Source organism: Kryptolebias marmoratus, linkage group LG7 (assembly GCF_001649575.2).
Source record: "Kryptolebias marmoratus isolate JLee-2015 linkage group LG7, ASM164957v2, whole genome shotgun sequence".
Taxonomy (NCBI): Eukaryota; Metazoa; Chordata; class Actinopteri; order Cyprinodontiformes; family Rivulidae; genus Kryptolebias; species Kryptolebias marmoratus.
In genome coordinates, this window is record NC_051436.1 from 15706053 (window position 1) to 15725852 (window position 19800).

General features: G+C 41.8%; 1 protein-coding gene across 1 annotated transcript in view; it reads left to right on the forward strand.

Moving 5' to 3' along the window:
- Positions 1-2728: 2728 nt before the first annotated feature.
- The window catches only part of LOC108242298 (glycogen phosphorylase, muscle associated), a 23820-nt gene continuing 6748 nt past the window's right edge, over positions 2729-19800 (forward strand). The window contains exons 1-17 of the mRNA XM_017427064.3: positions 2729-2971; positions 6477-6578; positions 8157-8235; positions 8341-8444; positions 9653-9784; positions 10880-10991; positions 11119-11201; positions 12527-12670; positions 12907-12999; positions 13880-14026; positions 14724-14887; positions 14988-15102; positions 15550-15651; positions 16378-16525; positions 16610-16668; positions 17388-17529; positions 18779-18986. Of these exons, the coding sequence (XP_017282553.1) occupies positions 2729-2971; positions 6477-6578; positions 8157-8235; positions 8341-8444; positions 9653-9784; positions 10880-10991; positions 11119-11201; positions 12527-12670; positions 12907-12999; positions 13880-14026; positions 14724-14887; positions 14988-15102; positions 15550-15651; positions 16378-16525; positions 16610-16668; positions 17388-17529; positions 18779-18986 (2177 nt within the window). The remainder of the gene's footprint in view (positions 2972-6476; positions 6579-8156; positions 8236-8340; positions 8445-9652; positions 9785-10879; positions 10992-11118; positions 11202-12526; positions 12671-12906; positions 13000-13879; positions 14027-14723; positions 14888-14987; positions 15103-15549; positions 15652-16377; positions 16526-16609; positions 16669-17387; positions 17530-18778; positions 18987-19800) is intronic.

The following is a 19800-nucleotide window of genomic DNA, read 5'->3' on the forward strand; positions in this document are numbered from 1 at the left end:
CTTTAGGCTTTGACTCATCTCAGAGCTGTTCCCAATCCGGTTTCTTTCATCGTAAGAAACATTTCAAAATTACGACATGCAGTACGGTTTCCTGTGCAGATCTGAAGAAAATTATTCATGCCTCTGTGTCACGGCGCTTGGATGACTGTGATGCTCTCCTCACAGGTCTGGACAAATTATGGCTTTCATGCATTCAAGCTTTTCAGAACACAGCAGTCAGACTTCTGACTAAATCTGGTAAACCATCTAGCATTACTCTGATTTTATATTTTCTACACAGTTTCCTTTTTAGTTTAAGAGTTTGATACAAAGCGCTCCTGCTCTCCTGCAGCACTTTAAAAGCCCAGGCTCCTGATTATCTATGCCAGCTTTTAATAACCATTCCTGCTCAGTGCTTGCTGGATGTTTGTCGTACGAAGCTAAAACCTGAAGGGGATCAGGTCTTTCAGGCTATGGCTCCAAGGCTCTATGGACTAATTTGCCTCTGAAACTGTGTTTTGCTGACTCTGAATGTTTCTTAAAGAAACAGTTTGAAACATTTCTGTGTTGTCAGGGTTTTATGTACTAAATTTGTTGCGATTTTATGCGAGCGTTTTAGTGCTTGGAGTTTGATTTATTTTGAGCTATACATCACCATCTCCACAGTGAGGCATGGAGGTGGCAGTGTAATGCTGTGGGGGGTGTTTTTTCAGCAACAGGGACTGGCAGGCTGGTCAGGGTTAGAGGAAAGCTGAATGAAGCGAAGTGCAGAGACATCCTCAATGAAAACCTGACCCACAGGACTCAGGACCTCAGACTGGACTGAAGGTTCACCTTCCAACAGGATAATCATCCAAAGCAGACAGAGCGGACACAAAGGAAGGGCTTGGAGACACTCTGTGAATGTCCCGGAGTGGACCAGCCAGAGTCCTGACCTGAACCCTGTCCAACCTCTCAGGAGAGACACTGCTCCACCAGCGGTCGCATCCAGCTGGACTGATCAGGAGAGGATTTGCAAAGAATATCAGAGAATCTGTCTCCAGGTGTGCACAGCTTGTTGGATCCTTCCCCTGCAGAAAGTTCCAATTCCTACATGTAAAAAGCCTTAAAGATCCTAAAGATTTCATCCAATCCAGAAACATCTGGATTGGATGAAAAATGCTTTCAAGAAAAACACAGCAGGACTACTGCAGCAGACTGCCACTGCCACCATCTCCAGAACTGGATAATGTTTAGAAATAGGATCCCATTTTAGTTTAGTTTAGGAGAGTACTTTTATTGTTCATGGAGCCCTTCATGTTTCTAAAACATCGCCGTCTGATCTGAGTCATCAGGTGTCTGTAGATCTCTGAAGTAGAGCGGGCTGTTTTCTAGACACTAATAGAAACTGTACTAACTGCTGAGGAGGATTTGTTTCAGCACAGAACCCTGTCAAACCTATCAGATCTAAAGTTTTGTATTAGCCAGACTCCCCATGAACAAGCTGAGATTCATTTGGAAAGATTTTAATAAGAAGCAGGTCTACATTACTTCCACCTGCTCACTGCGACCATGCTGCCATTGGTGAGGGAAATGGATCCTGTAAAAACGCTGTAAGTTGCACAACTAATACTAACACAAAGGGTGCATTGCTTTTTTAAAATAGAAGTTAAACTGCTTTGTGTTTTTAACCTTTCTGCAGAGTAAGGGTGAGTAAAAGGAGAAATGTGTGGCTTCTGCCAATATGCAAAGTAGATGTAAACTATAAACTGTAGAACCTACGTCTGTGATGATCGCTTCATTATTTAGCCATTTAGAGGCTTGAAGGTAGAAATTGAAAGAGTATTCAGCTGCAATTACAGCTCGACCAATGGACAATGCTGTGATCTGCAGCGAGAGTAGGGAGCAGGTGGAAGAGAGTCTGGAGAGGTGGAGCAGTGCACTGAAAAGGAAAGGAATTAAAGTCGGTAGAAGCAAAACAGAATCCGTTTGTGTAAATGACAGGAAGACAGGTGGTTTGGGGAGCTGATATATCCCCAGGCAACAACCAATCATCTGTAAATAAATCGGTTAGATGATCTCTAATTCAGATAGATTTGTATTCAAGATTCTACAATAAATTATTTATCTGTCTGTCTGTCTGTGTTAATTTTATTTTAAATATAACTTGGTAATTCCCCACCCCCACAATTAATAAAAAACAGTTTACACTTTGTTTTCCTTGCATTTGCATTTATATTTTAGAGGTTGTTAAGGCTCTTTGAGAGTGTGACCCTATATTAAGAGTTTTGGTTTTAGTCAAAGTAAAAATAAAGATCAAAGCTCATTCAACGAGCCACCAAATATTTGTCTTTTTTTTTTCTTGTATATTCTTTTAATAATTTTGGGTTGTGCGAAGCAATATTGACACCGGAAGTACGAGGATTTCGACGTGACGAATATAAAGTTGTTCAAGTCATGCGGATTACCAAAATGTAATTGAAAAACAATTATTTCTGTAAGATTTGAGTTTTTATCAGAGAACATATTTCACCGCGGTGGGATAAGTTAAGTTACAGTGTGAGTGTGACGCAGTTTCGACTTTTTAAAGTTTTATTTTGAAACGCCGAACCGGAAACGCTTGTTTGTGTTTTTCCTGTTTTGACGCAGACGTTGAGTATAAGTAGCGCTGGAGCGGACCGTTTCCCCGGCCGGCTGTACTCTGCGGGGAGTCTGAGGAAGGTTTGGGGTTTTTAAGCTTCGTCGTTCAGAACCGGGTTCTTCTGAAACCATGGCCAAGCCGCTGACGGACCAGGACAAGAGGAAGCAGATCTCGGTCCGGGGATTGGCCGGGGTGGAAAATGTCGCGGACCTGAAGACTAATTTCAACAGGCACCTTCACTTCACGCTCGTGAAGGACCGAAACGTTGCGACAAAACGGGACTATTACTTCGCCCTGGCCAACACTGTCCGGGACCACCTGGTGGGCCGCTGGATCCGGACCCAGCAGCATTACTATGAGAAGGACCCCAAAGTAAGGCGCGCGGAGGATGCCGCAGTCCAGCACGTAGACAGCTGATCTGAGAGCAGCGGGAGGGGGGAGGAGGGAGGAGGAGGTCCGCTCTGCAGTGTCACAGCTGATTATCTCAGTGCGCGCGCGCGTTAATGTGTTTGTTTGTTCGCGCGCGCCCCTCTGCTTTTCTCTTCATTTCCATTTATAGTCAGGCTCGCGCTTCCTCGTCTCGACGCGTATTGTTCTGTCGGTAAGCAGCTCAGGCTGCACCTGAGCCTCGTGCACGCGCCCCCCACCAACCCCCCTCTCTCCTCTGTGCATCTACCTCTATAACCTTCACCTGACTCCCCACCAGCGCGCGACGGGAAGTGTCCGAACAGCGGGCGAGTTCCGCGTGTAGGAGCTCGGAGACGCAACTGGTAGTTGGAACGTGACGGCGTAATGGCCTCCATCCATCCCCTCCACCTCAAAATGGCTACGCGCTGTTTGAAGGACTAATGGAGATCAAATGTCCCCCCCCCCTCCATTAGCAGGTCGGCTCGTGGGCAGAGCTGGAAATGGATCAGCAGGCTGAATGTAAAGGGTCTGCTCTGATCAGTCAATAAGTCACAGTTTTGTGTTAAACTGGGTCAGAGGAACCAGAACATCCACTGGTTCTGTCCTCTTTCCACTACTTCAGAACCCCCCCACAAAACAAGCTATAAGCACTAAACCCTAACTGCTGCTGTCTGGTTCTCTACATTAAAGAGCTGGTAAATATATAGTAAAAATTAAAGGCCTAGCGTTCCTTAAAGGAATGCATATCGCCCGCCGCCTTTCAAAGCCAGATGAGCTGATGTTGCAGCTGCTTTGGTCATACCCTGAAAATAACATCACCAATATGTGTTGTGAATTACTCTCAGCTACTACCACATCACAGTTCAGCTCAGTGTCAACAAATCTAGCTGAGTTATATCCACTTTTGTGTTTGCTGTGATGGGCGTTTTCAGCTGCACTGACTCTAAAAGTTCATCAGCAGCAGTGGCTGCTTCCTCAAAAGTTTCACCAACATCTGTCCAGTGATTTACATAATGTTTTTGCTAGTTGGCTCCAAAAGAGGCAAGGTTTTAAAAGTAGATCTCTCACAATCAGACTAAAAGTTACAGATCACTCTCAGCTGCGGACAAACCACATTTTAGCTCAGTATCTGTCAAACTAACTGATTTGTAGCCATTTTGTGTGTGTGTTTGTGTGTTGGATATTGTTAATAAGCTCAGGTGGCCATCTTGAGCCGGGTTGACTCCAAAGGTTTATCCGATATAGACGATCATCTAATGATAAAACATCGTATATTTTGCTAACAGACAAACACATTTGCAAAGAGACAGACATACGGAGAACATTACGGCCCTTTTTGCCTGATCAGCTGTTACAGATATATATATTTTACTGAAAGAGCCAGATTCCTTACTCTAGTTTTTACTGTGATATTAATTGAGCATGTGGAATTCACCAATGCTGGGAAATTTGCATCCAGTTGCAATACATTTACTAAGTTTTTACAATAATAAATACCTAATCTAATGTGAAAAAAGAGTGTGTATGTTTCCCCCCTCTGCTGAAGGGTCCTCTTCGAACGAACACATCTGAGATCTTTCATGAGATCCTTTAAGTTTAGTTTAGTCAAACCCTTGCGTGAAAGACGGCGGCGATATGTATTCCTTCAAGGACAGCTAGGTCTTAAATTAAGTTGGGCATCGTTATCTATTTTTAGATGATCTCTTAGTGTATTTAACACATCTAACAATGTCCTGTGGGAACATTCTCCTCATCCCATGTTTGTATTTTGATGATCATGTCACCCTACACCTAAAACTTAGACGCATCACTTAAACTACATTAATTTTCTAAACTTTCGGCAGCTCAGGAATAAAAAGGAAAACTGAGCCATTCAGACACTGATCTGGGCACCAGTCCAGCCAGGGACACCATGGTGGTGAAGTTGCAGCCTGCAATACTTGCCTGTAAATGCTACATACTCCAGCGGTCAGTGTGGATTAATCCACCGCTGTAAATAGTTCCATACATACGGATTCCACCAGGTTCAGTGGGAGGTGAAACGGGTCAGCCAGAGCTGGAGGAGGTTCTGCTTTCATATCACACCTGGACTGGGGCCAAATATTTGTTTTGTCAGTGAATGCAAGCATTTCTAAATGTAATGTTTGCATCATTTTCTGCTGTCTGCTTCTTATTTTACAACCTCCCTGCTGTTAATCAGCTGCGGGAACAGAAAGCCATAGTGGGAAGGCAAACATGGCGGGGAGTGTATCGCGGACCCCTCCAGGTCACCTTCAGTTCATGTGCTCCTTTTCGAAAGTCACAGAGCTGTGAGCAGGCATTGTGTTCTGCTCCAGGCGGCCTGTAACTCGAGCCACTTGTTGGAAGTATCGGGAGACATTTTCGCCAGAACCGGCTCAGCTGTTGTCTCCGTCTTCCTGTCTTCCTGTCTTCCTGTACAGCTTTGAAATAAAACATGCAGATTATACACCGAACAGAGCAACACGATGGGGAATGATGTGCTTCGGCATTTGGTAGCAGTACATCTGAGAACTTAGACAAAAATAAAAAACACGAACAATGGAGCTCAATAGGATTTTGGTGAAACACATGAGAAAAGCCAGCCCCGTTTGGAGCGCTGCTGCTCAGACCTCACAGTAGGAACATCATTCAGAGTTTAAACGGGTCACAGAAAGTTGGACTTTGTATGCCTGAACTGACATTTTGATACCTTTTATGGTTTTTGCACAATCACAGCTGAAGTTTTACGATTTTAGGGGTTTTTCCACAACTGTTCAACTGACAGCTGATGTCACACTGATGTGTCAGCTGCCCAAAATGTTCAGATATTTTGCAAACAAACTTATCTCTCTCCCACAACTCCTTTTTTAAAATCTTTTTAGTACATCAGCAATAAGACCCACAGTCTTCTCTCAAATCCCCCCCAGATTACAGGGAGCACAACGGACTTTAGTTGTATTTTAGCTCAAAACTGGAGGTGAAGGGTATTTTTAACTCATCACATCTCCTGCATGAAACACTGTAGAAAGATTAAAAATCACGAGAACCACATCATCAGTCTTCTGCAGCTCACGGTTCAAGACTTTAAGATCGGACTCCAGCCAACTGTCTGAGTCTGTTTCTGTCTGCCTCTCATTAACTTGTCAGGGAGGGACAGACACAGGTGTGTGGTTGCCATGGTGACCCTAATGAGCCACCGGCAGCAGCTTTAATACTTCTTTTGATCTTGGTTCTCTCTAAACGTCTTGTACAGTTTCATACATCAAAAAGTAGACATATTTCTGAGCTCAGCTTGTTATGAAGTTGTGTTGGAGTCGGGGGCAGAGTTTAGTACCATCTCTGATGTTTTGTTGGGCGTTTTAGTGGATATCTTTGTGTGCTTAAATTTTTTTATGCAGGCCAAATCTAGATGGAACCGTAGATATTTTTCTGCAAGTTTTGCTAACGGCTCTTTCTGGTTTTTCCGCAGCGCGTCTACTACCTCTCCCTGGAGTTTTACATGGGCCGGGCTCTGCAGAACACCATGGTGAACCTGGGCCTGGAGAACGCCTGCGATGAAGCCACCTATCAGGTGAAGAACGTTTGTTATTCCCAGCCATGTCTGCCTGTACTCTGAGGGTCTCTTTTAGCCTGAACTTTAATCAAAGATCTGGGTAAATACAGTTTTGTAACAACAACAAAATGAAACTAAACATTATTGTTCTGGTGTTTTCATATTTCTGCTTTATAAAATATTTTTTAAAATATAAAAAATATCCATACAGTACTGATACAATTGCTGTGTCTTGAACAGAAGTCTTGAGAGAAAGTTGAGCAAAAATTACAGATGATTTTCTAAACTTTTTACAAATAAAAATCTAAAAAAGTGTGATGTGCATTTATATTCAGCCCCCCCGAGTCAATACTCTGCAGAACCACCAAAAAGAGTTTGTAGCAATTTGCTAATTTTCAATTCCCCTGACCCCAGAACAGTTCTCCTCTTCCCCTCAGTCCATCTTAACTGAGCTTTGGTTCAGAGAAGACAGCAGAGTTTCTGGATGGTGTCACATCTGGCTTCTTCTCTGCCTGATAGAGCTTTAAGCAGCATCAGTGGATGTCAGGGTGAGCTGTGTTTACAGACAGTGATCTGTGGAAGTGTTCCTGAGTCCATGCAGTGATGTCCAGAACAGAATCACACCTGTTTTTACTGCAGTGGCCCCTGAGGGTCCGAAGATCACAGACATCCAGTGTTGACTTTCAGCCTCATCCTTTGAGCTCAGAGATTTCTGCACTTAAAATTTTCTTTTTTTACAAAACGAAAATTGGGCTTGTACAAGCTCTATCTAAAAGGAAAGCTTTCAGCACAATCTTAAATGTAGAGAAGATGAAATGCACAGCTCTGGAGTCAGGAAGAGTGAGGAAAGGTGAAGAACAGATCTGCCACAAACTGCTGCTGCTGGTACAGCCCCGAAGAACCACAATGACCTACACAAGGAGAGGTTAGTGAAAAAGGCCAGCCTGATCCCCCGCCCCCCCTCCTCCATGGTGAGTTCAGGTTGCTCCCATCCGGACGCAGGTATCTGGTGCCAAGAATGTAGGACTAACAGACTGGAAAAATTCACTTATCCCTGCAGGAACCAGGCTCCTAAATGAGTAGCTGTGATCTTAGTGTTTTCATTTCAGTATGTTTTCTTGTCTTGTTATATGTTTCCTTGTGTGTGTGTGTGTGTGTGTGTATGTGTGTGTATTTACTGACTGTGAACCAAGCTGTCCTTCAGGGAAAGTAAAAATCCTTGAACTTGAAACATCATGGGATCATTGTTTAGTTAGTTTTAAGCCTCATGTAAAAGAAATGAGCTGAGCCTCAAAATTAGAAAGACCGTCTGCCTCCAGAACACAACTGACTGCCTCAAACACAGCTTCAGATAATTACCATTTCAGCAGGATTACCTGTTAACTACAAGTATTACTAAGCTATAATTAGTCCATAAAACTTTTAGAGAGAAGATTGTGCAAGCAGAGAAAATCAGAGAAAAAAGTAGCTGGTTCAGGGAATCTAAAATCTGATGCATTTTAATGCCTTTTTGTTGGTTATTCTGTTCTTGTTTTGCTGTATAAAGTGGGTTCAAAGAAACACTGTGCTGATTAATGTACTGATCGTGCTCCTCAGCTGGGTCTGGACATGGAGGAGCTGCAGGACATCGAGGAAGACGCCGGCCTGGGTAATGGAGGACTGGGTCGTCTTGCCGGTGAGTTCCAGGCCGGCCGCTGACAGACGGCGGAAGTGTGGTGTTCCTCCCAGATTTGATTTGTGTCCCTGCTGACAGCCTCTCCCGTCTGCTCTGCCTCCTCAGCGTGTTTCCTGGACTCCATGGCCTCTCTGGGTCTGGCTGCTTATGGCTACGGGATCCGCTACGAGTTTGGCATCTTCAATCAGAAGATTATGAACGGCTGGCAGGTGATGGGTGGGAATTATCCAGTGACAGTGGGGTCTCAGTCTCATCCACTTTTATTTTTTAGTATTTTTTACCTGTTATCTTTGCTATAAATTCAGATTATAATAAATGACTTTCAGTCCAACAGTTCATATAAAACACAATGATCTCTGTAACCAAATGTCACAAATAAAATACTCTGGAGCAAAACTGCCACCAAAATAGTCCATTATTTTCAGAGCTCCAGTGTTCCAGACATCAGCATCAACATGTCAAAGAGGGAGATCTTAGTCCGATACGACATTTACAGCAGCTCTGTTCTTCAGTGAGTAAAGGCAGAAAACACAGAATCATTTTGTCAGCTATTCTGTTAATAATAACATAACGAACATAAACTAATACTAAACTCAAAGGTTGACAGGTTTGGGATGATGGGGGTCTTAATGACCAACTTATTTTAATTTATCTGTTTTTCTTTTTGTAGGATCTGACTTAGAGTTTTTGTTTGATTGTTTATTTGAGGATTACTTCTCAACCTGCCTCTCATTAACTTGGCAGACAGGTGTGTGGTTACCGTGGTGACCCTAACGAGCCCCTGTCTGCAGCTTTAACATTTCTTGGGATCTTAAACTCCTTATACGGTTCATACATCAAATTATACGCATGTTGTCAGCTTGGATTATTACAAAGGTATGTTAGAATTTGGAGCCTTTCAGTGTTTTTTAAAAATGTTCTCGTTTTTAACATTCTCTTATCTGACTAAATGTTTCAACAGTGAAGGAACTACTTCACAGCCTTGCGACGAGGTACATGATGGAGTTATTTCAAACCTGGTCACACATAACCAGTGTTATAACTCTTCTCTTTGATTTCCTCAGTTTAATCTAAAAGTGTGAACTCCTGCATGAGCATTTCTTTCCAGGACAAATTGTTCTGATGCTGTCATTTCTACCACGACCTTCATTGTTTGGCAACAACTGAGCCAATCAGAACTGTGTAGGCGGTCCAAAAGAACAAGAATTTTATTCATGGCAGAAATATTTTCACCACAGATGGAACATAAACCATCAGGTGTCTGAGCTGAAAGTATAAGAAGGTCATACTCAGGAAAATGAATAGAGTCAATGTAGTCATTTATCTGAAGTAAAAGCATAAGAATAAGTCGGTGTTGACCCTCTTCACAGGTGCTGCAGGTTGCCTAACCCCACAAACACATATCTCTCCCCAACAGGTGGAGGAAGCGGACGACTGGCTGCGTTACGGAAACCCCTGGGAGAAGGCTCGCCCTGAGTACATGCGTCCGGTCCACTTCTACGGCAGGGTGGAACACACAGCTGAAGGAGTGAAATGGGTCGACACGCAGGTTAGGAGAAGCCCACGCGTGTCTGCCTTTCTGTCAGAAGATCACAGGTTCAAAGCCCAGTCCTGCCAGTGTCCTCAGGTGTCCTGTGAGAAGAGGTTGACCGATGTGAGGTTGTTGTTGTTGTTGTTGTTTATTTATGGCAGATACCAATCTTTAGAAATCAATGCAGCTGATGGCCAATATAGATAAGTTTTTAATATTTTTTTTTATTATTGGTTTGCGTGTTTTTTTATTTATTGAACAAAATCTAACAATAGTTGCTTCATTTAAAAAATATATGTATTTAACAAGCTTTAGAAGAACTTGTACATTTAAAAATAATATATAGAAGAGCGTTCTTGTTTTAAAAAGTAAAGAAAAAAAATAAATTGTGAGCTACAGTAAGCTGGTTGGAGCAGCTGCTGCTGCATCTTTTTTTTCCTGCTTGGTAATTGATTAAGTATGCACAGACATGGCTGAATTCAAATTTGACCATGCCATGAAGCAACCAATTTTGGTAAAAAAAAAATAAAACCACTCAGTCGATGATTTGGTCTTTCTCTACACTTAGACATACTCTTTTTCAGCGACCAAAATTAAACTGCTACTAACAAAGTCTGTGCTGTCTGCTTCATATTCAGCTCTTCTTTAGCGACTGGCGTCACATTTACTGATAAGCACCAATACTTGTTCCGAATACCTTCAAAGTTAGAAAAAAAATTAGGTTTGTTTGATTGATGCTCCCTCGATAACTGCCTCTACTTTTACCCCACTTTGACTAAAGAGCAGTGTTTTGAAAGAGAACCACACCAAGACTTAAAAATAAAAAAGCAGATTAATTTGGATGCAGTGATTACAGCTCGGTGTGTTGTGCTGTCCCGAGTGAGACCAAAAAGAGATGTCTGTGGGCTGAGGGCACTCCTGTACACACACATATAGGAGTTAGTGTTTTGTCACATCCTTCACACATACTCCAGTGATTAAATGTGCTGAGGCATGTGACACAAAGAAAGTTGTGAGCGTCTGTGTGTGAGGTGCTGACGCGTTCTCACACTGCAGAGGGTAACAGATAAATAACCAGAGCGTTGATTTTATATTCTCTCTGCTTTAATCCAGGTGGTCTTGGCTCTTCCCTATGACACCCCGGTCCCTGGCTACAGGAACAACATTGTCAACACCATGAGACTGTGGTCTGCGAAGGCCCCCTGCGAATTCAACCTCAAAGACTGTGAGTACTGCCCGCAGTTTTCTTCAGACCTCAGCGTACCTTCAGCTGCGTAATACAAATCTGATCAGTCTTATGTCGGCACTAACGTTGAGACAAATGAGCCGCTCACCTTACTGTTGTCCCTCAGTTAATGTTGGTGGCTACATCCAAGCTGTGCTGGATAGAAACCTGGCTGAGAACATCTCCAGAGTTCTCTACCCCAATGACAACGTGAGTAGAGTCTGAGCATTTTAGATTATTTTACTGAAGCGGTCAGTCATATTAAAGGTTTCATGTTCAGAAAGGCTGTGGGAAAATATCCAAAAGACCATATAAAGAGAGGAGTGTTTTTTTTGGATGGGGATTGGGTGGGAATCCATGGAATTTAAAAAGAAACATGACATGAAAATAGACCCTTCTGTACTTGAAAGCTGAATTATTGTGTTTTTGAAGAAAACACAGAAACCCACACTGACACTTTGAGTTTGTGTAGTTATCCAACCTTTTCATTTAACTTTTAATTGCCTTCATTGGACCTTATTTTTAAAAGCAGGAAGTCCAAACTCTTGCAGTTGCATTTTCTGTGCTTTTAAGTGCCTTTAAAGTCTAAAGAGCCCTTGAATTTTCCACATTTTGTCACGTTACAACCACAAACTTGAAAGTATTTTCCTAAGATTGTATGTGACAGACCAACACAAAGTGGAGCATTATTGTGAAGTGGAAAGAAAATAAAACGTGGTTTTCAACATTTGCTACTAATAAAAATATGAAAAGTGTGGTTGCATTTCTATTCACCCCCTTTTCTCTGATCTCCTGAAGTAAAATCCAGAGCGACCAACTGAAGTCAGCTAATTAGGAACTAGAGTCCAGCTGTGTGTAATTTAATCTCAGTATAAATTCAGCTGTTCTTAGTGATCAAACAGCATCATGAAGACCAAGCAACAAAGAAATCTATCGTTGAAAGAAAACCAGAAGTCCTGTTTACAGTTTGACACAAGTCCTGTAGGAACACAACAAACATGTGGAAGAAGCTGCTCTGCTCAGATCAGACCAAACTAACACTGAAGCATGGTGGTGGCAGCATCATGCTGTGGGGATGCTGTTCTTCAGCAGGAACAGAGAAGCTGCTCAGAGTTGATGGGGAGATGGATGGAGCTAAATACAGGACAGTCCTGGAAGAAAACCTGTTAGAGGCTGGAAAAGACTTGAGACTGAGGTGGAGGTTCACCTTCCAGCAGGAACTGAAACATCCAGCCAGATCTACAATGGAATGGGTTTTTATTTGTACAAAATGCTAAACCATGCATCATAACTTCATAATCATGCACTACTTCGAGTTGGTCTGTCACAAAAAAAATCCCAGTAAATTACTTTGAAGTTTGTGTTTGGAACTACAGAATATGAAAAAGTTGAAGCAGTTTAAATTCTTTTTCAAGGGACTGCAAATGATTTCTCTTTCCAAAGCCACGTTTCCCTCTTTATGACATAAATATCAGGTTTGTTAGTGCAGTGTATGTGAGAAAAATGAGTCCTAACAGCTCTGTTCTGTTCTTCAGTTCTTCGAAGGGAAGGAGCTGCGTCTGAAGCAGGAGTACTTTGTTGTTGCAGCCACCCTTCAAGACATCATCAGGCGATTCAAAGCCTCCAAGTTTGGCTCCACGGAGTTTGTGCGAATGGACCTTTCTACAATGCCAGACAAGGTGTCTGCTTCATCACATTCTCACCACTGTTCTCGTTTTTATTTACCTTTTGACATATTAGACTTATGAATCGAAATGTCTGCTTTATGAAATGATCTGTTTAATGAGAATGTGATGCTTACATGGATTGTGCTGCAGCACTGATTGGTTTTATCGCGGCTGAAAGTCGACGGTGGGTGATGTGCGTTGCTTAAAGGACTGCTTGTCGTTTACTCTGTGTGTACCTTTGTCTGCAGGTGGCCATCCAGCTGAACGACACACACCCTGCTCTCGCCATCCCGGAGCTGATGAGGCTCCTCGTGGACAATGAGAAACTGACCTGGGAGAAGGTAGATCACCTTACAGACTTCTGATGTGTTGGGCTCAAGCCAGCCGTTCAAATGATCACAACTAGCTGATGATCACCCCCACCCTCTTAATTCAAGCCAAACCAGTAAGGTTTGAGTTAGTTTTCCTCACTTCTGCTGAATTTAGCTCTAATTTTCATGAAATAACAAAAAAAGCTAGTGTTCTAAGTCTCGCATCATTAAAGGTGTCGATTCAAAAGCATTGAATCAGCCTTCTAGCTGTTCTGTTCAAGACTTTGTGAAGTGAAGAGTCTTATTTTAATATTGTTATCTCTGTCACATTTAACACTGTAGAAACAAAAAGAAATCATGTGTGTCTTCTGCTTATTCAACACTCTGTAGGATCAAACGTAAAGCTCTAACACAAGCGACTGTTTGAGGCTTATTTTCACTGTTTCTGAACTTGGCAGTCAGGGAGTGACAGACACAGGCATGCAGTTACCATGGCGACCATAATTAGCCACTGACGACAGCTTCTAACGGTTCTTGTCTTGCGTCTCTTTACACGTCTTCTACAGCTCATACATCATAAATGTAGACACGTTTTACCTTGGATTGTTGTAGAGTTTTGGGATTTTCGGCAGCAGCTGCCTTGGCGCCATTCAGCATTTCTTCTGGGATTCTTAATTGTTCATATGAGGATTTATTTCCCTAATTTAAAAACGTAATAAAACTGAATTATTACTTTCTTACACCAAAAAACTTTTTTTTATTAATTAATTGCCAAACTGTTTTGCGGTTTACCTCATTATAGCTAGTCTGCTACGTCTTTATTTAACGTATAACAATATTTTGCTCAAACACATATTTCTGTGACAGAGTAAGAAGGGAACCAGTGCTCTCATGCTTATTCTGTATCCAGGCTTGGGACATTGTGGTTCGCACCTGTGCCTACACCAACCACACCGTCCTGCCTGAGGCCCTGGAGCGCTGGCCCGTGGACCTCTTCCAGAACCTGCTGCCTCGACACTTGGAGATCATCTACGAGATCAACAGGAGGCATATGGAGGTACGAAGGCCGCCTCGGACTCAGGACTGAACGTGACGCTTCTTCATCTGATACGCAGAGCAGGAAACTTAGACCCAGCTACCTGTTGGAGACAGGCTTGGCCGAGCTTGGATAAACAATAATTTCAGGATAGTTTTTGCAAAAAGTACAAAACAGTTTCTGTCAGTTGCAGAATATAGAAGAAATTAGGAGGAACTGTTACCTTATAGTGATAATCAGAGAAGAATAAGCTGCAATTAAAGCTGCTACCAAAGAAATATCTGATGGACTGTGTTTGTCTGTTAGCAAAATATCTCATGAACCGCTCAATGCATTTTAATTAAACTTTCAGAATGTCATCATTGAATGTACATCTGTACAACCGATTAACTTTTAGGAGTCAGTGCGATTCAAGACGGCCGCCACAGCTAATTTACAATATCTGACACAAAAAAATGGCTCTAACTCCATCAGTTTTAAAGATGCTGAGCTCAAATCTGATGTGGTAGTAGCTGAGAGTCGTCCCCAGTTTATACTCCGAGTGCTTATAGATCTCACAATATCACACGGAATCCCGCATAACATTATTTACTAGGTCTGACCATTTTTACCCCCCTGCTATATAAAACAGTAACAACATAAAAATCATTTAAAAGTGGTTATTTTGTTGTTACTTCAGCTGATTATTATCTAAATTTATTGTTCTTTTCTCCTCCAGCGCATTGGCAAACTTTATCCCGGCGACTTTGACCGCATGCGCAGAATGTCCCTGATTGAGGAGGGGGACGTCAAGAAAATCAACATGGCTCACCTGTGCATCGTGGGGTCCCATGCTGTCAACGGAGTGGCCCGCATCCACTCAGAAATCATCAAAGATACTGTGTAAAAGATTAAAAAAATAATCATTTGTGCAGCTTGTTTGTAAGAAAAGTAAAATGTGGATGTGCCACGGTGTCTGAGTGCAGCTCCACATCTTCTCCAGGTTCAAGGACTTCTACGACGTGGACCCGCAGAAGTTTCAGAACAAGACCAACGGGATCACACCCAGGCGCTGGCTGGTCATGTGCAACCCGGGCCTGGCTGAGATCATCGCTGAGGTCTGTCCAAGTATTTGGTTTTGTTTGACTGAACAAATTTCCCTAAACTTAAAAGTGGTAACTATTTTCTAGCAACAGTTTGCTGGACTTCTAATTTTCAACATCAGAAACATTTTGATTCTCTCAGATTTGTACTGTGATATTCAAAGCATTCTGCTGCAGTAAAAACACTTATTTTTTTAGCTAATTACAAATGGTAGGCCAACCAATCGGCAATTGTTTAGTTAAGATCAAAGACTTGTGTATTTCTGATTTATGACATTTAGAAAATTGTTTCAAGACATGTTGTTTGAATTAAAATAGCTTAGATTTATGTCCTTAATCATGCCTCCATGTGCTTTTTGTCCGCATTGAGGTGATTTTCCTATTAGAAGTTCAGAGAACACAGTTTTGCATGTTTTAACTCTTACAAATAACATTTAACTTTTGTTTGTTTGTATCTTTCAGAGGATTGGAGAGGATTACATCCGTGACCTGGATCAGCTGAAGAAGCTTTTGAACTTTGTTAATGATGATTCCTTCATTAGAGATGTGGCAAAAGTCAAGCAAGTGAGTGCTTAGAACCTAGAAATAGTAGAACTTATTAAAGGGGCGATGCATAAACATTTAAGAACATTTTTTAATATGTGTTGTTCTTCCGTTTTCGTCTCGCTGCTCACCCCACAGGCTGCAGCTTTGGCAAAACTTTTACACAAAATGCATGAAAACATGCCATTGTTGGGAATTGTGTGATATGAGTTTTGGTTGCAGTATCTCTGTATAACTCTGAGCAAAATTTGCAAAACTATGCAAAAACATTTTCCCCACAGACAAGATTTGGCAAAACAAGTGAAAATACCCAGCCCCGTTTGGAGCTCTACAGCTCAGACACACGTCACAGCAGAAACATCATTTAAAGTTTAAACAACTCACAGAAAGTTGGACTTTATATGACTGGTGTTTTGAGATCATTAATTGCTTTTACACAATCACAGTTTAAGTTTGATGATTTTTGATGATTTTACCACAGAATGTTCAACTTAAAGTGTGATGACCTGTCTAAACTTTATAAAACTTGTGTAAAAAAAAACTTTTTTTTTTACTTCTAACAAACTTTATAGACCCTTTAAAGTTTATACATCAAAAAGTTGACATTTTGTCAGCCTAGATTATTATTGCCCGAAGGCAAAGGTGATAATGTTTTCACTCAGTGTTTGTATGTTCTTGGTGTTAGCATCAAGCTGTGAGTCGGTCCTTTTTGGCGTTTAACCTGCTTCTCTTTATTCGACCTTCCAGGAAAACAAGCTGAAGTTTTCGGCCCACCTGGAAGAACAGTACAAGGTGAAGATCAATCCCAACTCCATGTTTGATGTCCAGGTGAAGAGGATCCACGAGTACAAACGACAGCTGCTCAACTGCCTGCACATCATCACCCTGTACAACCGTGAGCTGCTTTTCCTGCCTGACTGCTTAACGACAGACAGCTTCAGACACGGGCAATGTTAGACTCTTCTCTCTTTTAAAATAGGCATCAGGAAGGAACCAAGCAAGCCGTGGACTCCCAGGACTATCATGATTGGAGGGAAGGTGAGCTGAATACCCCAGATTTTGCATACAAAGTTGTTTTGTTTTTTACAAAAAGTTATTAGAATTGGAAAAAGTTGAGAGAAGATTGAAATCAGTCACATTTCCCTGCAGGCATAAAGCAAACGTGACACAAGATTTAGTCAGATTTACTCGTTTTCACTTTTTACCCTGTAATAATAAGTTATATTGTAGTAAAAAGAATGAATTCAACTACAATTATCTGGCTCATTTCTTAAATTATTCTTTCAGTAATGATTTTAATATTTTTTCCCGACGTGAGTTCCTGAGTCAAATATTTGTCATTGGGGAGTGAAAACAGACTAAAGTTTTCGTCCTAAACCCCTCCTTTTTAATTAATTTTTTTACTAACTTCAAAAACTTCATCAGCGACTAAAACTCTACTCTACATTAAAGGCCTAGCATTTCCTGAAGGAAATCAAATCACTGTCCTCCTTTCAGGCCAGAGTTTGAGACTAATTTCCTCTTGCAGGACGTCACATTCAGAGTACATGTTGTAAAATCATATTTTAGCTGAACATCTGTAAAACTGACTGAGTTAGACATTGAAATTTGGCTGCAGATGTACTTCTGAGTGTTTGGTTAAAATCTTTTCAGTGATTCATGAGATATTTTGGTAACAGACAGACGCATGAACACACACACACACACACACACACAGAAATATTGACGTCTAACCTGGCTGGGCGTTGTGTTCGCAGGCAGCTCCAGGTTACCACACAGCCAAAATGATCATCAAGCTGATCACATCTATCGGTGACATCGTCAACAATGACCCTGTGGTGGGAGACCGTCTTAAAGTCATCTTCCTGGAGAACTACAGAGTTACTCTGGCTGAGAAAAGTAATGACTAAATAATTTTAAGTTTTTAATTACACCAATATTTGTACATCTAAGTTTACACTGCTGAAGCCTTTTTATTATTATTATTTGCAGCTGCAGCATCCAGAATGATCTTTTACATGAAACGCTTCAATGTGGTCACTTTACACTCAGCAGCCACTTTATTAGGTCCATCTTGTTAGTACTGGGTTTGACCCTCTTTTACCTTCAGAGCTGCCTTAATTCTTTGTGGCATAGAGTCAACAAGATGTTGGAAGCACTCCTCAGAGTTTCCGGTCCACATTGACATGATAGCATCACACAGTTGCTGCAGATTTGTCGGCTGCACATCCATGATGTGAACCTCCCGTTCCACCACATCCCAGAGGTTCTTAATGAGACTGAGATCTGGTGACCCTGGAGGCCACTGGACTTCAGTGAGCTCCAGATTTTTGTCCACAAAAATGCTGCTCACTGGAAATTTTCTGTATTGGACCATTATCTTTACACAAACTCTGGAGATGGTTGTGAGTAAAAATCCCAGCAGATCATCAGTTTTTAAAACACTCAGACCAGCCCGTCTGGCACCAACAACCACGCCACGTTCAAAGTCACTTAAATCCCCTTTCCTCCCCATTCTGACGCCCGGTTTGAACTTCATCATATCATCTTCACCACGTCTACATGCCTAAAGGCACTGAGCTGCTGCCATGTGATCGGATCATTAACCATTTTATTTAACAAGCAGTTGAACATAAAGTGGCCGGTGAGTGTACAGTAGACTATTTATGGGGTGGGGACAGCACTTTTTAATGCAAGGTTCTTCAGAATTATGCAGGGAGTATTTACCGCCAGGTGTCACATAAATAAACGCCAACAAGATACTATGGAATACACGCCTGAATGTGAAGTGATGGGCAACATAATTTCACTAGTTTTGACTAAGAAAATGCAGCAGTATAAAAAGGAGCTTCTCTTTTGTTTACTGTTTTGTCTTCTAACACTGACACAAAATGTGGATTTACACACATTTCTTACACTGTATTTTATTCATTTAGGAGTTCACTGACTGCAGTTGTAACTGTATCACAACCTTCGATATGCTAAAATTGTAAAGTAAAAACAGCTGCTCTGTACACAAGTATTTTGTGGGTAAATTAGAGTTGTATTAGCCTGCTGTGTCCATTTCCACTGATTTGGTGTTGAACTTCTGCACACTGCTTATACTGAAGCCCGGGATCAGTCTGATGCGTACGTTCTCCCCGTGCAGTCATTCCTGCGTCGGACCTGTCGGAGCAGATCTCCACAGCAGGCACCGAGGCTTCTGGCACCGGCAACATGAAGTTCATGCTGAACGGCGCCCTCACCATCGGCACCATGGACGGAGCCAACGTGGAGATGGCGGAGGAGGCCGGGGAGCAGAACCTCTTCATATTTGGCATGAGGGTGCATGAAGTGGAGGCTCTGGACAAGAAGGGGTGAGCTTCAGAGTCACCGAGCGACGGCGCCGTGCTGACTCAGAGTCAGAGCCTTAATCCCGACTCTAATCTGTCATCAGTTATTGAAGATAAAAACGTAAATGAACAGGAATCACAGGGAGGGCGAAGGGCGCTGATGTTTTTACCTGTGTCTTTGTTTGTCTGGATGTAGTGTTAGTAAAAGATCTGGATGGATTTTAATGAAACATTCAGGAAATAATCACTGGGTGTTTATCTAACGGTTCAACTTTTGGGCTGTGTTCGAAAACCATTCCCTCACTGCATCGTGGTCACTTTGTAGTAAACTTTAAGGGGACTGGGAACGGTGCGGTGTGTTTACATTTTCAGGACTTCTTGATTATGTGCCGAGCGTTCAGTCCGGTGTCTCATAAATAAACATTAGAAAGAGATGTTTGAATACAGATCTGAACGTGGGGTGGTGGACGACTGTATTTTGCCTCCATAACCACAGACTGCAACTATACCAGAACCTTCAGTGTACTAAAATTATGAATATCATCTACAAAATATTTCTGTAGAGAACAACTGAATGTAAAGTTGATTGCAGTAAAACAAGCCACTCAACATAAAGGTTGAAACGCGACTCGCTTTACATCGTGAACTTTAAAATATCTTTCAAGTGTTTCACATTGAGGCTTGTTTTACAGGTGCTGGTCATAAAATTAGAATATCATGAAAAAGTAGATTGATTTCAGTAATTCCATTTAAAAAGTGAAACTTGTATATTATATTCATACATTACATACAAACTCATATATTTCAAATGTTTATTTCGTTTAATTTTGATGATTAC